Source organism: Parasteatoda tepidariorum, chromosome 9 (assembly GCF_982258835.1).
Source record: "Parasteatoda tepidariorum strain Cologne lab strain chromosome 9, Ptep-v5.0, whole genome shotgun sequence".
Lineage (NCBI taxonomy): Eukaryota > Metazoa > Arthropoda > Arachnida > Araneae > Theridiidae > Parasteatoda > Parasteatoda tepidariorum.
Window position 1 is genome coordinate 28,039,256 of NC_141763.1, and position 19,666 is coordinate 28,058,921.

A 19,666-nucleotide genomic window follows, 5' to 3' on the forward strand; every position below is an offset into this window, starting at 1 on the left:
GTTGATTTTAATTGAAAAACAGAGAGAAAAATCTGTAAGTTATAGTTACAATATAGTTAGACAAATGCGTATCTTATATAGTTAAAAAAACATTTTTAATCAGTCCTATTCAGTTTCTGATGCACTCTTCTTACCTTCTTTTATAACCTTGACTGGTGGAGACACCAATGTGATTTTTGACGTTATTACATCCGTCTATTTTTTATTTGGGCCACCCTTATACTTTGCACCTTAGACAAATATATTTAATCAAAATCGGAATAAAATAATGACATATAAAAATTTTTTAAAAAAATAACTTTATTAATAAATTCATAACATTGTACATATTTATGTATAAAATATTTATCTGGTAAGATGCATCCACCATCAAAAGTAAACAAACATTCAGAATAAAATAAAAAATATTAAAATTTTTAAAATTTTGGAATGCTTTCATAAGTCAAAATGCTTGTAAACAGCACTGGAAAAATAGACATACGAATATATGATAGTGTTTCACATGACACATTTTGAACACTTAAACAGTTCATAATGGACGGATAGTTTAGCTATAATGCATTAAAGGTACAAATTAATGAAAATGAATGACTTTAAGGACAGACTGAGTTAACTTATTAATTAAACAGCTTAGAGCAATGTAATGATAAGCTACATTTTCAAACTGTTTTTGGTAAAAAAACACTATGAAGGAATAAGATGTTTCTATTTAATGTGCTGTCATCAAATGGAAATTTAAAAGGTATTTATCTGGAAACATTACTAAGAAACAGTTTGATGTAAAAATCATTTTTTACTCCACAAACAAGAGAAAATGACAATTCATATTAACATGAAACACAGTAAAATAGAAAAAAGCCAAAGTCTTATAAAATATCTAACGCTTCAATATCTTTTCACTTCAAAGCCTCCATTATAATAAATGCAATTACTGATGACTGAACTATTTTCATTGCATTATTTTACTATAAGAACAAAGCCACAGCATGCAAAGGAAATACTTTAATATATTTTTGAAGTCCTAAAATGTTTTTCATGTTTCAATTTTGATATATCCGTCTTTTTATCATTTCTTAAGGTTCCATTATCTATTTATTATTTTTTTTAATTGAAACAGGTACTAAAAAGAAAGTGAACAAAAACTATTTTTTGAGGTGTCAACTATTGCTTAGTTGACACCTTAAAACAGTTTTGAAAACTCAAAACTTTTTCTCTTTTTCAATTTTGATGTATGAATCCTTTAATCCTTCCTTTAAGTATTACAAAAAGCTTTTTGATTGAAACTGCAAAAAAATTTCAAGTGCACCAAAATTGTAGCAGAGGGTAACCTTATGACTTTTATCCATAAACTAATTATATACTTGTTTTCAAATATTTGATTATATCTTCTCAAAAAAAGCCCAGTTTAAAATTATATCAAAGGGTAATTCAAAATTTTCAGATAAGTTCATCAATATCATTCAAGTCTGGGGAAACAGCCTCTTTTCTGTCAATAACTTTAATGTCTTGTGGGAAATAGGCCTGAAACATAAATTTGAGTTAATCATTTGATAAAAGATATCAAACTACAAAACTATATAAAACAAAAAACAAGGAGAAAAAAAAATTCTATATTAGCAGTATAAAAAAAAAGAAGCATAAAATAAGAAGATCGCAATAATGACAAATTTCTAAGTCTCCATCAAAATGGTAATGTTAAAGACATAATAATTGTATTTTTATAAAAAATTAAAAATTTCTTCCACAATTACCAAAATTTTTTTTTTTTTTGCTGTTTTAGTGAGCAATATTATGCAAACAAGATTTTAATGAATCAAGACATTTTGATTCATTTCCAGTATCAATAAAGAAAAGTAAAAAACAAATATTCTTTATTTGTAAAAATTTTAACCCCTTTTTTTTTATAAGTAATGCATGTGTGACCGCTGGCTAAGTTATCTTCCACCTAACAAAATTTTTTTTACCATTTTTAGAAGCTCTGCACACAATTTCTAATCAGTAAAAAATATCAGATTTGTTTTAATAATCTCCTTTCTCTCTCTCTTTCTCTCCAAAAAAAGAGTAAAACTATTTTAATGACGAGTGATTTGCATTAAAAGCAAGTTTTACATATGATACTCTTTAAAGAAAATAACAAGAAATTTTTATGTTTCATAATTTTCACTAGATGGCAGTACTTATATGGTAAAGACTCGCTTCAAAATAACATACATTTTCAAACCCGAAAATGCGTCTTTTCTCTTAACCCTCTTCATCATTTCTTGACAATTTATAATTGATACTCAGGGGCTCTACCATGAGCTACCAGAAATGGAATGGAGATTCCCGACTGGAAAGTAAAACTGATAAAGTTTGGTTCCAGTAACGTTCAATATTGTAACACAAACTTGGAGATAAACATTCCCCGATAGCTGGTTCTGAAGACTTAATTAAAATTTAACCAATCACACAATTTACTTATTATTTTTTTAACTGTGGCAACTTAAGCTTGAATAAAACAAAACTGAATAAATTTATAAGATTATGAAATTAATTTATGATATTTACATAATATTTTTTACTATTTATTGCTTTTTTATATTAATATTTGCTTTCAATAGACAAAAATATATTTATTGTAAATGCTATAACTATTATATATATATAATTTTCCTTATTAAAAGATGTCATATAATTTATCATGTATTATTCATATAATAAAATCATTTTTTCTTTAATAAATATGTTTTTAAAAAGTAGAACTTTAAAATAATGCTTATATTTTGATGCTTAAGAAAAATGTAAAGTTTTGCACCTGAGTACTGCATATCGATAGATCATTAAATATACTTGCTCTTAAATCATGACTAATTAACAGAAATGAATAAAATTTTCTCGGAACAAAAATAAATGTTCACATAATGGTCTTTTAGAAATTAATTAATTGAATTTCAGAAAAGTTCATTAGTTTTACTTATTATTTGTAAGAATATGACTAAAGTTACTACTTTATACTTATTACTTTGTTTTATTATTAAAGTGACTGTTAATGCTGATAGTTAAATAAATATATATGCAGAAAACTGCATTAATTTGGTGATTTATTTAAAAAAAAAATTTCGTGATTTATACATATAAAACACTTACAAAAGTATAATTCAAGGAGCAATTTTCACAGCTTCTATATTTACATAGTTTAATGGAAGAATAAGAATAATTTTTTGTAAAATAAATAAAAGAAGAAACAAATATTCATATCATAAATATTTTTCTAAAAATCTTTATTCTAATTATTTTCCCCATTATTCTTATTCGCATCTTCTATAGTAAATAAATTGTTTTCTTCATAATACATCTCTGTAACAAATTCTGTTAACTGTGCTGCCATCTGTGCATCATATAAAGAAACATAATTTGGAATGAAGTGAAAATACTGTCGAATTAAAAATTCATCAATAGAGAATTATAAAAAAATTGATTTGGACTTCAAAAGAAATATGGCTAGGGAATATATCACAAAACAAAAAAATAGTAACAATTTTAATTTCTTAGTTAACTCTAAAAGTATCCAATGAAACAAAATGTTTCTTTTTCAATTATAGTCCTAAAAATTGTTCAAGCACGTTGTTCTTTTAGGAATATTGTTTGCAGAATAGAAAAAAATTAAGAAAATTTATCCACCTCATATCATATTTAGTCAACAAAAATCATTATTCCATGTAAGAATGAGTAAGTAGCTATCAACTAGAAAAAAAAAATCCAATTGAATTTACTGACAAGAAACAGTGTTCAGCAGGAGGTTTATGGTGCTAAAAAAGAAATTCCCGCCTCATGTGACGTTATTCCTTGATGTAGCTTCGGGTGCCAGAACCGCAAAATTAAAAAAAACTTTTTTTTAAAAAACCCCCGGTTACCCCATGTTATTTGAGTGGTGATTAGTAGGTGGTTAATGCTTGGAAGGAGCCAGGTACTCAATGCTTGAAAGGTTAAAATTAATGTTTACTGTTATCAATGACATTAATAGGTATTGCGCTTAATTTCATTTTCTTCTTGCAAAAACTTGACATGTCACGCAAACTTATTCAAACATTTCTCTTGTAGTTATTTCTACCTTTCAGAAAGTTTAAAGCTATATAATTCAACAATTTGTAGGTAAAAACATTTTATTCTAGATATTTATTTCAGATCAAAATAATTGTTCAAAATAAAAAAGAGGTAAATATGCCAGTTTATTTATTTTTTCTTAAAATTGCTATTTTAACATTAAGTATACTATTTGCTTATAATGAAAAGCATACTATAATAAATCATAAACTATCTAAGAATTCAATAACTAAAATTACTTACCTTAATGCAAATGTAGGTATTTTAGCATTGAATACAATGTACAGATGAAAGTTACTTTGCTGAAGAACATAGCACTTATTTTCCTTTAAAGACATATAAAATTCTTGAGGTTCGGAGTTCTTAAATTCAATTTCCCCATAATCAAATATTGGGCCTAAATGAATACAGACATATAAATTAGAGGAATTTTTCTCAAAAGCATGATATAAACATAAATATATGAACTTGTTATATATGGATATAGTAAATACTTATTTGTTTTTAAATAAATCTTTATTTTATCAAATATTTTATTTGAATTTTAACATTTTAATCAAAGATATATACTGATATAGTAAACACCAATTTGTTTTTAGTTAATTTGCTTTTGATTTTTTTTTCATAAATTTGTTTTTAAATAAATCCTTATTTTATCAAATATTTTACTTAAATTTACTAATGTAAATTAAATAATTATTATAAAGCTTAAATGCTGTTTAATATATTTGTTTACTTACAAGTGTCATCAGCTCTTAATTTTGGATCCATACTTGGGTTTTTGTTTTTGAAATATGTGCCGATTACAAGCTTGTATAATGTTCGTATTGCTTCTTGTTGCTCTTGAAGGTTTGGAACTTTTGTTGTTTCTGATGATTCAGAAGGATCAGGTTTAAGTGGAATGAAAGAACAAACTGATTGGTTTGTCTCAGTATTAATTAAAAGTAAACTGAAAATATAAAAAAATTACATTGAATATCGAAGAAACATTTTGAAACCAATATTAACAAATGAGTTATAACTTTACAACTAAAATGAATAAGTAGAGTAAACATTTAAGAACCATAATTCACAAATAGTTTATAACTGCAAAACTTAAACGAATGGGAAAAGTAACATTTAGGAGCTACAACTAATAGATTATTTTTAACTATAAAACTTCAATGAATGAAATACATGAACAAATTACAGTTAACAAATAATTCATAACTTTAAAATTTAAAAGAATGAAAAACTAAGCATTTATGAGCTACTGTTAACAAATTATTTAAATCTTCAAATTACATTTCAAATGAATGGGAGAAGTTAACATTTAATAATTACATTTAAAGGACTACTTTTAACTTTAAAATTTAAATGAATGAAAGAAATAAACATTTATGATATAAATCCATAGTTGACAAATTATTCATCATTATAATGTTACGTGTAATGCGAGAAGTGGAAGTTTAAACTCAAACAAAATTTAATACAATGATTTAATTTAAGTAATGTACTCTTTTTTTTTCTCCTTCTTTTTTTGCCATTTTGCAACTTTAAAGAGCGTAAAATAAACCCATTAAACAGGTTTTTCCTCCTCTCTTTTTTCTCCTATTCTACATTGAATGAAATTATATTTTCTTTGTTTGTCTTCTCTAGTCTGAAACTTTTCATTCTGTTCCAACAAATTTATTTATCTCACTAGTTTTATCGAGGTAAACAATAACATCATAATTATCTTGGTGATATTATTTTTTTAATTTAACAAAATTATTTGTATATTATTTTTAAAATTAACAAAACATTACAAAATATAGTAAATGGAAAGGAGTATAGTGAGAGGAAGAACTACACGAAGTATGCAAGCCATAAAAAAAGTTTGTTTGAAAATTATTTTTAAAATTTAAAAAAATGCAACTGTTATTTTAAAAAAATGAGAAAAAAATTCACATTAATTTAACACACCAAAAAAAAGTTTAAAAAAGATTATAACTGCTTTTTTAAAAAATAGGTATTCCTTCTATTTAGCCATCATTCTTTTCTAAATTTCTCATTTTTATTAAAACAATTAAATTTTTATAAACAGAATTTCCAAGACAAAACTCATTGAAATCAACCACTGTCTTTAACCTTTAAGTTCAACTACTAAGTAGTTTTTCTGGATACAATTTAAAATTGTGAAAGTCCAACTTCGACACACCTATAGTAATATTTCACAACTTTTCTAAAACTAAAATTTCAAATATTCTCATGGTTACTTTCTGTAGTAAATTTATGTTCGGTTTTAATCATGTTAAAATTCTACAGGCAATTAAATTTAAATATGCATCAAGATCTAAAAAAACTTTTAAACCAATATAATTTTTTTTATTCAGTAACATCAATTTCCTTCTTTTATTTAGATCACAACATTTCATATTTTAAACATCATATAATTTCATTTCAAACAATAAAGAAGTTATAATAATTGAAAAATAATTATGTTATACCTTTGAATGTTTTCATCGAATTGAAATGTGGAGGGAATGTTTCTGGGATGAAGATTAGCAATCACTTTTAATACATCAAAACACTCTCTCCAAACCTTTGGTGCCTAAAAATTTAATAAGAAAAAAAAAAACAATTTAAAAATAATAAAAAATAATTTGTTTGCACCTCAGTCATGTGGCATAATATAACCATAAAATTATCAATACAATTTTTCGACAAATATGCTCAAAAATAGAACAGCAATGGAAAAACTTATAAACAGCTTAAAACAGTCTCTTATTAGTTTAAAATTAATTGCTATTTTAAAAAGGTCTACAGTTTCAAATTCTCTAGAATGATGAATTTTCTACAAACGAAGTTATTGAAAATATTTTGTTGTTAACCATATTAGATTTAAAAAAATTAGCTTGAAAAAAGAAAGTAAAACTTTTAATGGATACACATCCTTTATTCTAGAAAACTTTTTGTGATATTCATGTTATAACATAAACATTTACACTAAACATAAACACAAGCAACATCATCACATAAACATTTGTTATATTCACGAAAATTTCAGACATTATTGCAGATGAGATTCAAATAAAAATATAAAGATATTTTCCTCCACCATAGTTTCAATAAAATAAAATGCATATTCAAAAATTTATTACTTTACCCAATCACCATACAGGCATGTAATAAGACATTTTATAACTATAGAAAAATCCAAATACAGTAAAACCTGTCTATAACGATACTGTAGGGACCTAAATAAAATATTGTTATAGGAAAATTATCGTTATAGACAGGCTTGAAATTTAAAAGTATGCGTTTAAAACTAATGATAAATTAAACTTCTTTTATAGGCTCCAAATGAAAATTTTACTTAGAATTATGAAACAACACACAAGAAAAATTTACTTACAATTTTATGAATCAAAACAGAAATTATTTAGAAAAATAATCGGTTAGTTTTGTTTGCTTATTTTTGGAAGCAATTGCCATTTCCATGCACATAGATTTCAGTCCATCTAATGAATTCAAATGAACATCAGTTACATTTGGTAATGTTGCAACAAAATCTTGCAAAGTGTTAATTAGCAATATGGCATTCTCGGGTGAAATTTAAGTCCTGTTTTGAGAACAGTCAGCTGCTTATTCCTCATCACTTTGATCACCCGGGATAACTTCTGCTAAAATCTCTTCATCACTTGCACCACTGAAAACCAACACATCATTATCTAAATTTAAAAATTCATCTGCGTTAAATAGAAATGATGTATTAGATGATCTTTGGAAATCACTGACAATCGAATTTAAGCCTGCCACACATTTTTCTTCTTCATCAGTGATTTCAGTAAGCTCAGTTTCTGCGTTTCCGTTGCTTTTATCCTCAAAGAAAGAAGCTTTCTTCCAACAATTTTGGATGGTGGATTGTGTCAATGAATTCCACCCTCCGGAAATCCAATTACATGCATTTTTTACATCAACTGCATAAGGATTTGGGAGTTTATTATCCAGATCATAAACAACGTTCTCAACTAATCTTTTTCGATAGTATCCTTTGAAACATTTTATTATTCCCAAATCTAATGGCTGTAGAATCGACGTGCAATTTGGGGGAAAATAAAACAATTTTATATTTTTCAAACTTGGAGGATTGTTGTGAGGAGTGCACTTGTCAACTAAGAGAGCTATTTTTTTCTTCTTTCTTTTCATCTCCTTATCCACATCAAGCAGCCAGTTGTTAAATATTTCTTCTGTCATCCAGGTTATTTTGTTTGCCTTGTAGTCAACTGGTAAACTTTTCACATTCTTAAAACATCTAGGTTTAGCGTATTTGCCTATAACGAACGGCTTCAGTTTATCGGTTCCAGTACTGTTTGCACAAAGTAGAACAGTTAACCTCTGTTTTGATTTTTTACCGCCTTTACAATTTTCTCCCTTAAATGCCATTGTTTTATCTGGCATGAGCTGATAAAATTAGAAAGTTTCATCAGCATTTCTGACGAAGCTCTCTCCCTCCTACAATACCCCTTCACCCATTTCTACTGCTCTAATTTCCCCTAAAAGTGGCATTTTATCTCAGAAACAATGAAAGAATATTACATACAAAGGAGATGGAAAAAAAACAACATTTTGTTATCTCACATTTAAGCTCGATGGGGAATCGCTTTCCAACGGTAGAAAAATCGGAATGGAACTATCAACTATGAAAAGAGGAAAAATTATCGTTGTAGACATGTTTAACTGAAAAGTGGTTATCGCTATAAACAGGTTAAAAATACATTGAGTAAATAGGAATTTCACCGGGACCTCAAGGAAATATCGCTATAGACAGGTTTATCGTTATAGACAGTATCGTTATACACAGGTTTCACTGTATTTACTTATTTTGAAATTAAGTGATTAACTTTAGAAAATCATTCAATAAGAAACAATCTTCATTTGATTTGGAGTTTCCTTGATATTTATTTAGTGCAGAGTCAGAAATAAAGTCTGTAAACATTACCCGGTAATGAACACTAGTTTGTCGTTCAATAACGTAAAGGTTTTTGAATAACAATGAAATTTCAAATATGAATTTCAAACTGGTGAGTTAATGTGAAGATAATGAGTTTTACTTCATTCAAACTAGAAATATTACCATCAAATTGCCGTTTATTCGGGTGTTTAAGTCAATATCTCAAAGCCACAAAAATCAGGGAGTCAATTTATACACCGATAATAAAGTCAGATATTCGTTGATCGCAAAATATCGATGCACATGAGATAAATATGAATAACTCTGTATCTTTTCAAAAATGATTGTTAATATGCTATAGTCCATTAATTTTACATTTTCTCTCGTAATTAGTTTTACATTTTCTCTTTGCATATAAGTGTTTCTTTCAGAAACAATGCTTTAAATTACGTTCAGAAAAAAAATTAAAATATAAAAATTTTAGATAATTTATTTGAGAGAATTTCAAAAAATATAACATAATAAAAACTTTTAAACCCTACCATACAGCCACAAATTTAAAGATTTCAGAACATCATCTTAATTGGAATCAATAATGTTAGCAGTGTCCTCATATGTATTCCACTTTGCAATAGAATCTACTTTACACTCATCAACTGAGCTCTACAAAAAATCGTATTCACCCAATACAAAGAATTCTTAATTCCACACTTTTAAAAAATTTTTACAACAACATTGATTCCACATTTGGTAATGCCTCCAGCATAATTTAACACATGAAGTCAATAGGAGCAGCACAAACAAAGCATTTGTTAATGCCTCTTTGAGGATGTGTCTCATAGCATATTTGACAGAGAGCAAATGTATCAAATCTAGAGAACAATGTGAAATATTTGTTGACTTCAGAAAATTTTGAAAAACAAATAATTTTTTATGTTTTTGGAATTTTAGAAATTTTTAAATGTGTTTTTTTTTTTTTGTTTGACTTATACCCACAACATAGGAACTGGAAATTTGCTATCTTGTAACTAAAAATAAAAGGTCGATTTATACACCAAAATATAAATACTGATATGTATTAACTTGCCAGATTATTTTTCAAATAATAATAATAACTACTAACCTCATCTTCTAAAACAGAGAGTGGAGGTTCAGCTGAGCATAAAACACAGACTTCAACATCTCTCAACAAATGTAATGTTACTAACCTATTTGTACTCTAGAAAAAATATAATAAATAAATTGATAATATATTTTATCCTGATTTAAACATAATTGGTTCTGAGCATTTAAAATTAAATTTTTTTTCTTCCTAAATCTAAAAAATCTATTTTGATGAGTTATATGGTTACTTTAAATGAGCTGACTGAAAATTAAACAAATAAATAAACAATATTTTGATTTTGCTAAAAAAAAAAGTCCATTCTTTTAACAATTGAGGGTCAAAGATAATATTAATCCTTTTTATTCAAAAAAAAATTCTTAGGAAAAATTATTAATCTTTTATTATTAATTAAAATTATTGAACTTTTCCCCAAAAAAACATTTTGGGGAAAAGTTCCTGTTTTGTATCAAAGTTCTTCTAAGAGCAGCAAAAGAAAATAATATTTAATAATCAATTTTCATTGTGTTTTAACTTAAATTATTTCAGTTATAGTCTCTATATCCATAGAAAACCAATTTCTACTAATAGTTTGGGCATTATTAAATTAAAAGTTTAGAAATAAATGAAAAGGAAAAAGTGCTATATTAACTTTTGCATACAAAACCTTAAATATTATGCAAGTTTCTGTTTAAAAAAAAGTAAGCTTCAAAGCTTAAGCTTTAAAGAGATTTAAGCTTTTAAAATAAAGCAACACTGTTTATATTATGGTGGCAGAGTGGTAGAGCTTCGAGCTCCCATGCCACAGGTCATGGGTTCTATCCTCAGGCCGGGCATGGTTAACTGAGCCTTTCATCCCTTCTGTGGGTTGATAAAATGAATACCAAGTATGCTTGGGGACTAAACACAGGGGATCCTGCATTTGGCTGACCACCCAACAGGAAGATCTACTCCTGCTCCTCAGAGCCCAAGGTAAAGGAAATTGACACAATAGGTTTTGGCCGTCTAAGGACTGTTTTTTTTTAGCAGGTTTAATTATAAGTTTATAATAATTTTTTAAAAAGTCATTATGCAATATACCTACTTTTATATTTAATACTAAATACAAAAAAAAAAAAAAATTTCCTTGAAAGCACATAAAATATTCAAAAGAATAATTAAAACAGTAAAATATCAATTATGATACAGCTAATTTTTCTAATAACTTTGAATTTATATTAATAGAAGCACAGCAAATATAGCTAGCAACTTTGTAAATAATATTATAAATAATTATAATATTGTTAAATAAGAGATAATAACAATAGAACATTTTTACTTAACAAAGATAACTTACATGAGGAGAAGAAGTGGGTAAAAAAATGACAGACTCTCTCGATAGTACTTTTGGCAAACAATTCACGTATGCACACAACAAAACTTTTTCTTGACTAGTTAATGTCCACCATTCCTTAGAAGCTACAATCACTTTTCCTTTTATTAACAAACATCCATATAAACTGTCAGCTATATGCAAAAATTTTGTAAGACATTCCTATGACCAGAAAAAAAATAGTGAAAGTTAGTAGTGAAAATACGTGAACTATAATGAGTTGAAAAATAGTTTAAAATAAGAATTTCTCTAAATTTAGAAAGTTTCGCTTTTAAGCAAGAGTTTTTTTAAAGAAAGTTTTAAGTCGTGTCGACTGTATCCTGTCAATTTATCAACTGATTCCAAAAAATGATTCAAATTTTCTTTTAGAAAGAACAGTTTCAATTGCTTCATAAGTAAAGAAAGTATTTGCAAGTGAAATTTAAGAAATATTTTAGCTCTACATAACTTCACCTGTAGATATGAAATTCAGCAATATCAATTTCATAGAACAACCTATGAGTGTGAGGGAGAAATAACTATCTATATTGAACAAAGGATCAATATAAGTAGTCATTTCTTATTTCTTAGGAAAACATTCACATCCGTGAGGTAAAGAAAACTCTATTCATAGAGTACAAAAAAAAGTTATATTGTTTCTAGTAATAAACTCTTCTTCTTCAATACATTATATATACATATATTCTCTTTCATTTGACTGCTGTTATGCTGCAATCATCAACACTATAACAAAGCATTAAAAGAACCTACTCTTATAAAAGTAGAACTATATCTGTTTTCCTACCTGTCAGACAGGTAATATTTTCTGCTCACATTATAAATATAGAACTATGAATGATCAGTTTCCTTACCTGTCAGATGTGAAATATTTTCTGCTCACATCAAAAATATTTTTTTTCTTCAAAGAGTAATGAAATTCAAGTTCAACTTAAGCAGGTTCACATTACTTTAAAGTATTATATCTGTATACTATTTGAAGGGGAATCGAAACTTAGTTCACAAGAAGCGTGTTCATGCTAACAAGGTTTGACTATATATATAGTTAGATTGTACCCGCATACATTTTAACCACTGAGATTAAAAGTATAATATTTTCCTTTTAAAAAACAGCTGCGACCATTATTTACCTTAAAATTATTATTATAAAAAAACAATGGTAGATAAATACACAAAATAGATTATATATATTTTATTGGACATTTGAAATGTATTAAACGGAAATTCCTGAGCCATTATAAGATGTTTTCGTTCTAAAAACAAAGAAAATCATGTTATATCTTGAATATGGCACATTAAGAGTATTTTAATTTTTCCGATGCATCATAAATTACACTTACAATGAAAAAGAATTGATTATAAATTAATTATTGAAACCTTAAGTAAAGTTATGTAGAAGGTAACTCAGATTTACCATTAAAATGTGAGTTTCAGGTGCTAACATACAGTCAGTTGTTCTAGTCAAATCGCCAATATTACCCTTTTCCAAGTCTATCTGCTCCAAGAAATAATTTATCAAGCAGCTACAATTCTATAGTTAATAATAAAAAAATATTTAACAGAAATATGTAAATGATGATATAAGTTTAAGAAAATCAAAATATATGGACAGATTCCATAAACATAAAACTCATTCTTTAAGTCCAGCAACTGTGAAGAGGACACCATACCAAGGAAGAAAACTTTCCACACAAATTCTCTTTCTCCTTCATTATTAATTTAAAATTTGTAGCACAGAAAAAGTGAGTTCAAACAAACCTAGAATAAGCCATGAAGTTTCAAATACTGAAAAGAAAATTTTAAAATATGCAAATGAAAATAAATTATGAGATGATAACTTCGGAGTACGCAATGAAGAAGTTCTCTTCTGGTAATAAAGGTCATTTGTTTGCATTTTAATATATTGAAGCATTTTTTTCAGCTATTGAATCTTCATAACTTACTCAAGGTTTGCCTGAACTTACTTTTTTTTACTTTTAAATTAGTTATGAAGGAGAGAGAGAATTTTTGATTAAACTTGTTTTCCGTCGTATGGCATGATCTTAAGCTGTTTCAAATAAATCAAAGTCTGCAATATTCATGATTTTTTAAAAATATTTTTTTATAACATTTGCCAACCATAGTTTAATTAAATATACTAATAATACTTAATATTATTTATAAACAATAATAAAATTAAAGTCATTTACATTTCTAATTTAAAATTATTGTAAACTAATCACTTACATTAATGCTTTTATTCAACATCAACACCTCATAAATTTATAAAGATAGAGATCCAATTTGTCAGTTAGACATTAGAATAATAATTTAAATCAGAATAAATTACCTATAAATCAGAAAATATTTTTTAAAAAAATCACTTTTTCTAAATTACTCTTGAAACAACAATTTTTTACTTATTTATTTACTCTACATATAAGTAGTTAGGGATGTAATGCTTGTAATGGACACTTATTACATACATTCATTTTTTTTATTTTATTTTATAAATGTCGTTTAACAGCTGACCCAATTTTGAGTTTAGAACTACCAATGTTCCACTTTGTAGCTTTGTAATTTTACACCAAATTTAGAAGACAAGGGAACTGGATCAAGAATTGGAAGAAACGTGCCCATGTATAGGATTTTTTTGATGGAACTAACCAGTATTTGTGTTACATGGAGAGGAGAACCACAAAAACATCCCACGGTTAGCCCGACTCTGACCAATGATCCCTCTGCCACTGAGGATATTTTATGTCAGTCCTATGGTTGGTGCAAAATTTGTATTCACCAATCATCACTGGAATTCAAACCAAGGTCGTCTCATTGGGAAATGAACGCTCTTTCCCCTGAGCCATTACAGCTCGCTTATTACATATATGTAATAAGATTTAAAAGCATTCATATTTTATTAAAATGGTTATGATTGACTTATATTTAATATTTTTGCATTTTTAATATTTGTCATGAATAATATTTTATATATAATATAATGGCAAATTAGCTTTACATACAGCCAAAAGAAGGTAAAAAATTTAAAAGCTTTGCAATTTTCTTCCCCATTTAGTCTCTTTTCCTTTTACTCTATTTTGACCAACAAATAATTATTTACATACATTACTCCATCTCATTATTTTTCTGTAAAAACATTTAATATCAATAAAATTAGACTTTAACAAAATCACCACAAAATGCATTTATAAATACTGTATAAAAATATTTCTGACTTAAATCAATGTTTTGTTCTTTTAAAACAATCAGGTGATTTAAATAAGTGTTTTTTTATATTTAAAATCAAATTATTCAAATCCCAAAAAATTAATGGCCACGTTGCAACAAACCTTTAAATATTTTTTAGATTATTATTCTTTTCACCTAAAAAGAACTTGAATAACTAAATTAGCATTAAGAACATGTTTGAAAAATATTGTATCAGATGTAACCTTACTGTTAATGCTTTTTGAAGTCTCATTACTTCCCCTTGTTTCAGGATCAAGTCAAATCCAATAATCATAGCAATTGCAGCAAACATATTATCCAACAGGTTTGACATATGACAGTCATGAAAGCTATCATTTTTCGTAATTAAAATTAAAACAAGCCTATGGAAGAATAAAAAATAAAAAAATTAACCAATTTTATAACAAAATAAAAAAATTAATAAAAATTTTTTTTTTAAGCTTTTTAATTCATGCAGCATTATTAGACAGAATTTAATGAACATCAAGCAAACTGAAGAAAGAAAAAAAAAAATGTTTTTTTAGTAAGTTTAAATGTGTAATTAGTAAGTTTAAATGTCTAATAAAATGTGTAATTAAGCACACATTATAATTTTCATTTAATCTAATATTTTTAAATCTACTCCTAACAGCAGACATGAGATTAAAGAAAAAGAGAAAAAGAACAAAATATATACATAAGAATGCATTTGTAAAAGAATGAAGAATACAATTTTTGTACAACAAAATTATTAACTTATGAAATAATTTTGTATATTTCAAATGTTTAAATGCTGTTTTATAGAGTAATTACTATCAAAATTATTCTATTACTTCATATTACTAATGATTTACAATAAATTTGATGAATTTTTAACAAGAACATGTCTGCCAACTTTTATACACTTTTCATAATAATAGTCTAAAAATTCGTTATAATCATATAACAGTGTAACAAGAACTGGTAAAATTTAAAAAAAAAAAAATTTCTCTCTACAAGTGTAATTCAAATGTCACTTCATTACCATTTCATTTGGATAAAATCATTACTGGAAAGATCATAGCAAGAATGATTTGTTACTAAAATAAATACAAGTCAGCCCTGTGGCAGAATTTTTTCGAGCTTTCTAATTTTTAAAGTTTTAACTAAAAATTAAATTATAATCCAAAAATAAAACTGTTAATGAAAAACTAATGATAGAAACCACAATTTAATCAGCACAACACATAACTTAACAAAAAATAATTTTCACAGCATTAATATTTTCCTTTTAAAGTGTTCCGATTAGGTGGTCAGCCGAACGCGAAACCCTCAGTACTCATTTATCAACCCACTGAAAGAATGAAAGGCTGAGTCAAACTTGCCCGGCCCGAGGATGATTAAGAGTAAAAGCTAGATATAAAAGCTAGATATAGCTTCTACAATTTCATGAATTTTTTTTAGAGAAATAAATTTTTCTGCTGTTTAAGTAACAATATTGTATGAAAATGAAAGATGTTTCTGCTATTTTCTGGTAACAATACAGGAAAGCGAAAACCAAACATCAATTCCTGCTTTCAATTTTCACCTCTAATTTTTATAAAGCAATGAGTGTGAGACCACTGGCTAAGTTTTATGGCCGAACAATGGGAAAGTTCTTCTTCTATTTTTAGAAATTCTGTCACATACTTCAAAAGTATGCATTCTTTGTTAACCACGTACCGATCATGCCTCCTTATTTTCCTTTTTGGCAACTTACAACTAAAATGAACATTTTGTGTAATTGATGGCATCAACAGTAATTGCAATTCATTATATTTTCTGCATGCAAAATTTTGTTACAATTTGGAAGCTTGTTACTCTAACGCTTCTGTTAGAAACGTCTTCTTTTCACGTACAGACAACTTAATTCAGTCTAAAATCTGTAGAAAATAGCAGTCTACCTTAAATATATAACTTAAAGTTCAAAATAAAGGAGAAAGTGGTAAACTATTATAAGTAAAAATCTGTTTCAAATTTTCAATATTTTTGCTGCTATTTTAACATTAAATATGAGTATTTACTTATAACGATAGATAGCTATATCTATCGTTATAAGATAGTCGCTATAAGATAGCTATAACGACAAAATCGTCTGCTATTATGAACCGTCTTTGCAACAGGCTTTCACTGTATTTCTTCAATTTTAATATAATTCTGGGATGAAATGCAAAATTTATAAATACAAACCTTTTATGGTATTCCCTCCATAAAATTTTTTCCTCGGGAGTTATAGCTCTCTTTAATTCTGCATCTTGCAAGCGGGAATACATGTGAATTCCATTCAGAGCCCCAACTGTAGCAAAGGGCAGTTTCTAAAAACAATTCAAAAATTTTAGTTTTTATAATTTATAACTATGAGGCACTTTAAAAATGAACAAGGAATAAAAAATAACATTAGTATGTTTTCAGTCTGATTTAATGCAAACGATTATCAGGTTAAAGTCCTTGTAAGATGAGAAATAAATAAATTTCAAGGGAACTAACTGGATACTTTCTTAAGCATTTCTAAAATGTACTCGAAAATCAAACTAAACCTTTTTCGATTATTATACAGAATATTCATTTATTATCACAAAAACACTGCACAAACGGAAAGTTTTAAGTAAAAGGAAGAAAAATAAATGCATCTAATATTTTCACACAATAATATCAAGACATTTTATGATATAAAATGAATCAAATAATTGAAATAATCCTCTTTTTTAATGTTTATTATTTTAAAGTTTATTTACAATATTCCGATATTTCTATATGAATCTATTTGCACCAATTAAAATCGCTAAGACATAATAAGGGTATTAAACTTGCACATTTTTTTTTTTAATCTGTACAGGTTTGCCTCTTCTGTTAGATTTCTTTTTAATTTTTCCATAGACTACTGCCCAAAAGTCACCAAAACTTGGCATTTATTTAGGTATTTGATATGCCATGAAATAAATGCTAAAAGTCACCAAAACTTGGCATTTATTTAGGTACAAGTATAGATACAGAAATCTTCTCAGAACAAAACTACTTTTAATAAAAACTTCATTAATTAAAGAGAAAATTAGGGAAGATCCCCGAGGCAGAATCATGGCGCCACGGCGACATTGTAGCAGAACATTATCGAGTTCTTGCAGAAAGATTTTTCTTTTGGGAAGTAAAAGTGCTTTTCTTTTCTGTATAAATTTTTTTTCTATTTTTTCCTGCAGTTATTACTACTGATGTCCACATAACTTTTTAAATCTGATATTTTTAATACGATATTATTTATTACAACAACTGAATCTCAAAATTAAAACACGGATTCAGTAACCCCTTTTTGAAGAGTCCGATTCTCATGGTTTCGCCGTCGATCTTCTTTTCAGTGGTTACTGCTATAGATTTCCCGTTCTTTTTTTTTTTTAATGTAATGAATTAAAAAATGCAAAAAAGGAAATAATTAGTGTGTTATCTTCCTACGAAGTGCGAGAAAAACGCCCATAATATTAGAATAAAAAAATATTACATATTCAATTAAAAAAATAATTTTATTTGATCCGATTTTTTTAAAAATTATTTTTAAGTTACCTCTTCTGTTACTTTAAATAAGTAACATGTGTAATTGTTATTTTTAAGTATCGTACAGAAAGATATTAGTTTTAGAAAGGTATGTAGCACAAAGCCGGAAAAAATTCTGCCACAGCAGGGAAGAGATTTCGTATTGGTACATGCACCAAATTAATCGACAAAGCTTGAGCCTCCAGCCTTAGCCAGTAAACAAAAAAAAACAAAAAAAACGCTACAGAAGGGTACCACTTTAAAGAGTATATCTTGCTGCCTCCTCCAGTCAAATTTCTAAGCTTCTTTTTTTTAATTTAATTCTTATTTTTCGGCGAATATAGTTTTATAGTTAGAGCGATTGTAATTTGATTGTGGTTAGAGCGAACAGCTACCGATACGGAAATGTCCCCCAAAATTATTCTTCTATACCACAAATTTCTTTTAAAATTAAGAGTTTCAACAGCATAGAGTTTATCTTTGTAAAGTACTTTGCTTATATAACACTACATTACTTTCGTTTTAAAAAAAATTACATCGCTTGCATTAAGTAAAAAAATATTATTTAAAATATAAAAAACATATGTAAGTAGATAATAAAGAATAATGGAACCAACCGACTTAATCTCTCCTGTAGATTGTTGAAAAATTGGTACACCGCCATCAGCTGTAACAACAGCAAAGTAAGCCATTTTAGAATTTTTTTAAGCGTAAGTCAATTAATTAACATATATATTACAGCAGAATTACAAAATCTTCGGCACACTAACGGGAATCTAAGAATCTGGATTCTGAAAACGTAAATAACTGTTTTGAATATTAAATTTCTCCTTATATCACCACAAAATATGTTAATTTGAGAGGAATTTCTTCGATCAAAAATTTATCAGAAAAAATACAATGATAAACATCTAAACGGTTAATTAACATGCTAACTACAAAGGAGAAATTGTTGACAAAAGAACTAATGAAGCGAAAAGTAAACAAGAATGAAATAATAATAAGTTCTCCCATTTGATTTCATGTCGAAAGCAATAAGCGCTTTAGTCTAACTTGTAAGAAATTTCTAAATCTTCGAACAGCGAACACAGATCAAGCATGCGCGAATCACATTTGCATTCACGGAGGATCGTACGTGCGATTCCAATTCATTGAAAAAAGAGTAAATTAGTAACGTTTAGATAATAAGCTTATCATTAAAAAATCTTAATTGACAACGATACTTTTTTCGGTGTACTATATGACAACTTAGAAAATTAAAATTACGTAGATGTGCAGAAAATTTGCAGAGAGTAAGAAACTTGTAAAAAAAGAGTCTGTCCACTTTAGAGTTCTTAGAAACGCAACTAAGCAGTTTAAATTCGACGTTCTTAAAAAGTCATTCCAATTTATGAGCTTGACATAAATTTTTTCTAAAACTTCAATTAGTTGGAAATAGTAATTATTAACTTCA

General features: G+C 27.0%; 1 protein-coding gene across 3 annotated transcripts; it reads right to left on the minus strand.

Moving 5' to 3' along the window:
* Positions 1-280: 280 nt before the first annotated feature.
* On the minus strand, positions 281-19,209 carry fy (fuzzy planar cell polarity protein-like protein). Of its 3 annotated transcripts, XM_087151140.1 has the most exons (11): positions 18,984-19,111; positions 18,831-18,880; positions 16,882-17,006; positions 14,903-15,056; positions 12,884-13,000; positions 11,437-11,634; positions 10,122-10,217; positions 6,552-6,655; positions 4,824-5,032; positions 4,327-4,480; positions 281-1,521 (listed from the first exon to the last, which is right to left on the minus strand). In XM_087151140.1, the coding sequence occupies exons 3-11, from the start codon at positions 16,962-16,964 to the stop codon at positions 1,461-1,463; spliced, it is 1,176 nt and encodes a 391-aa protein (XP_087007266.1). In that variant the 5' UTR covers positions 16,965-17,006; positions 18,831-18,880; positions 18,984-19,111; the 3' UTR covers positions 281-1,460. The 3 variants fall into 3 exon arrangements, with proteins under 3 accessions (XP_087007266.1, XP_042910283.2, XP_042910284.2); XM_043054349.3 differs by having other exon boundaries at positions 18,831-19,209; XM_043054350.3 differs by lacking the exon at positions 12,884-13,000 and having other exon boundaries at positions 1,312-1,521; positions 18,831-19,053.
* Between the last annotated feature and the right edge of the window lie 457 nt (positions 19,210-19,666).

Coding starts and splice junctions, on each gene's coding strand:
- fy (XM_043054349.3), bottom strand. CDS start 18,905: ATGGCTTACTTTGCTGTTGTTACAGCTGATGGCGGTGTACCAATTTTT. Junction 6,656..10,121: donor TCTCTGTTTTAGAAGATGAG/GTTAGTAGTTAT, acceptor TTAAATTTTTAG/GCACCAAAGGTTTGGAGAGA. Junction 5,033..6,551: donor TTCGATGAAAACATTCAAAG/GTATAACATAAT, acceptor TTATATTTTCAG/TTTACTTTTAATTAATACTG.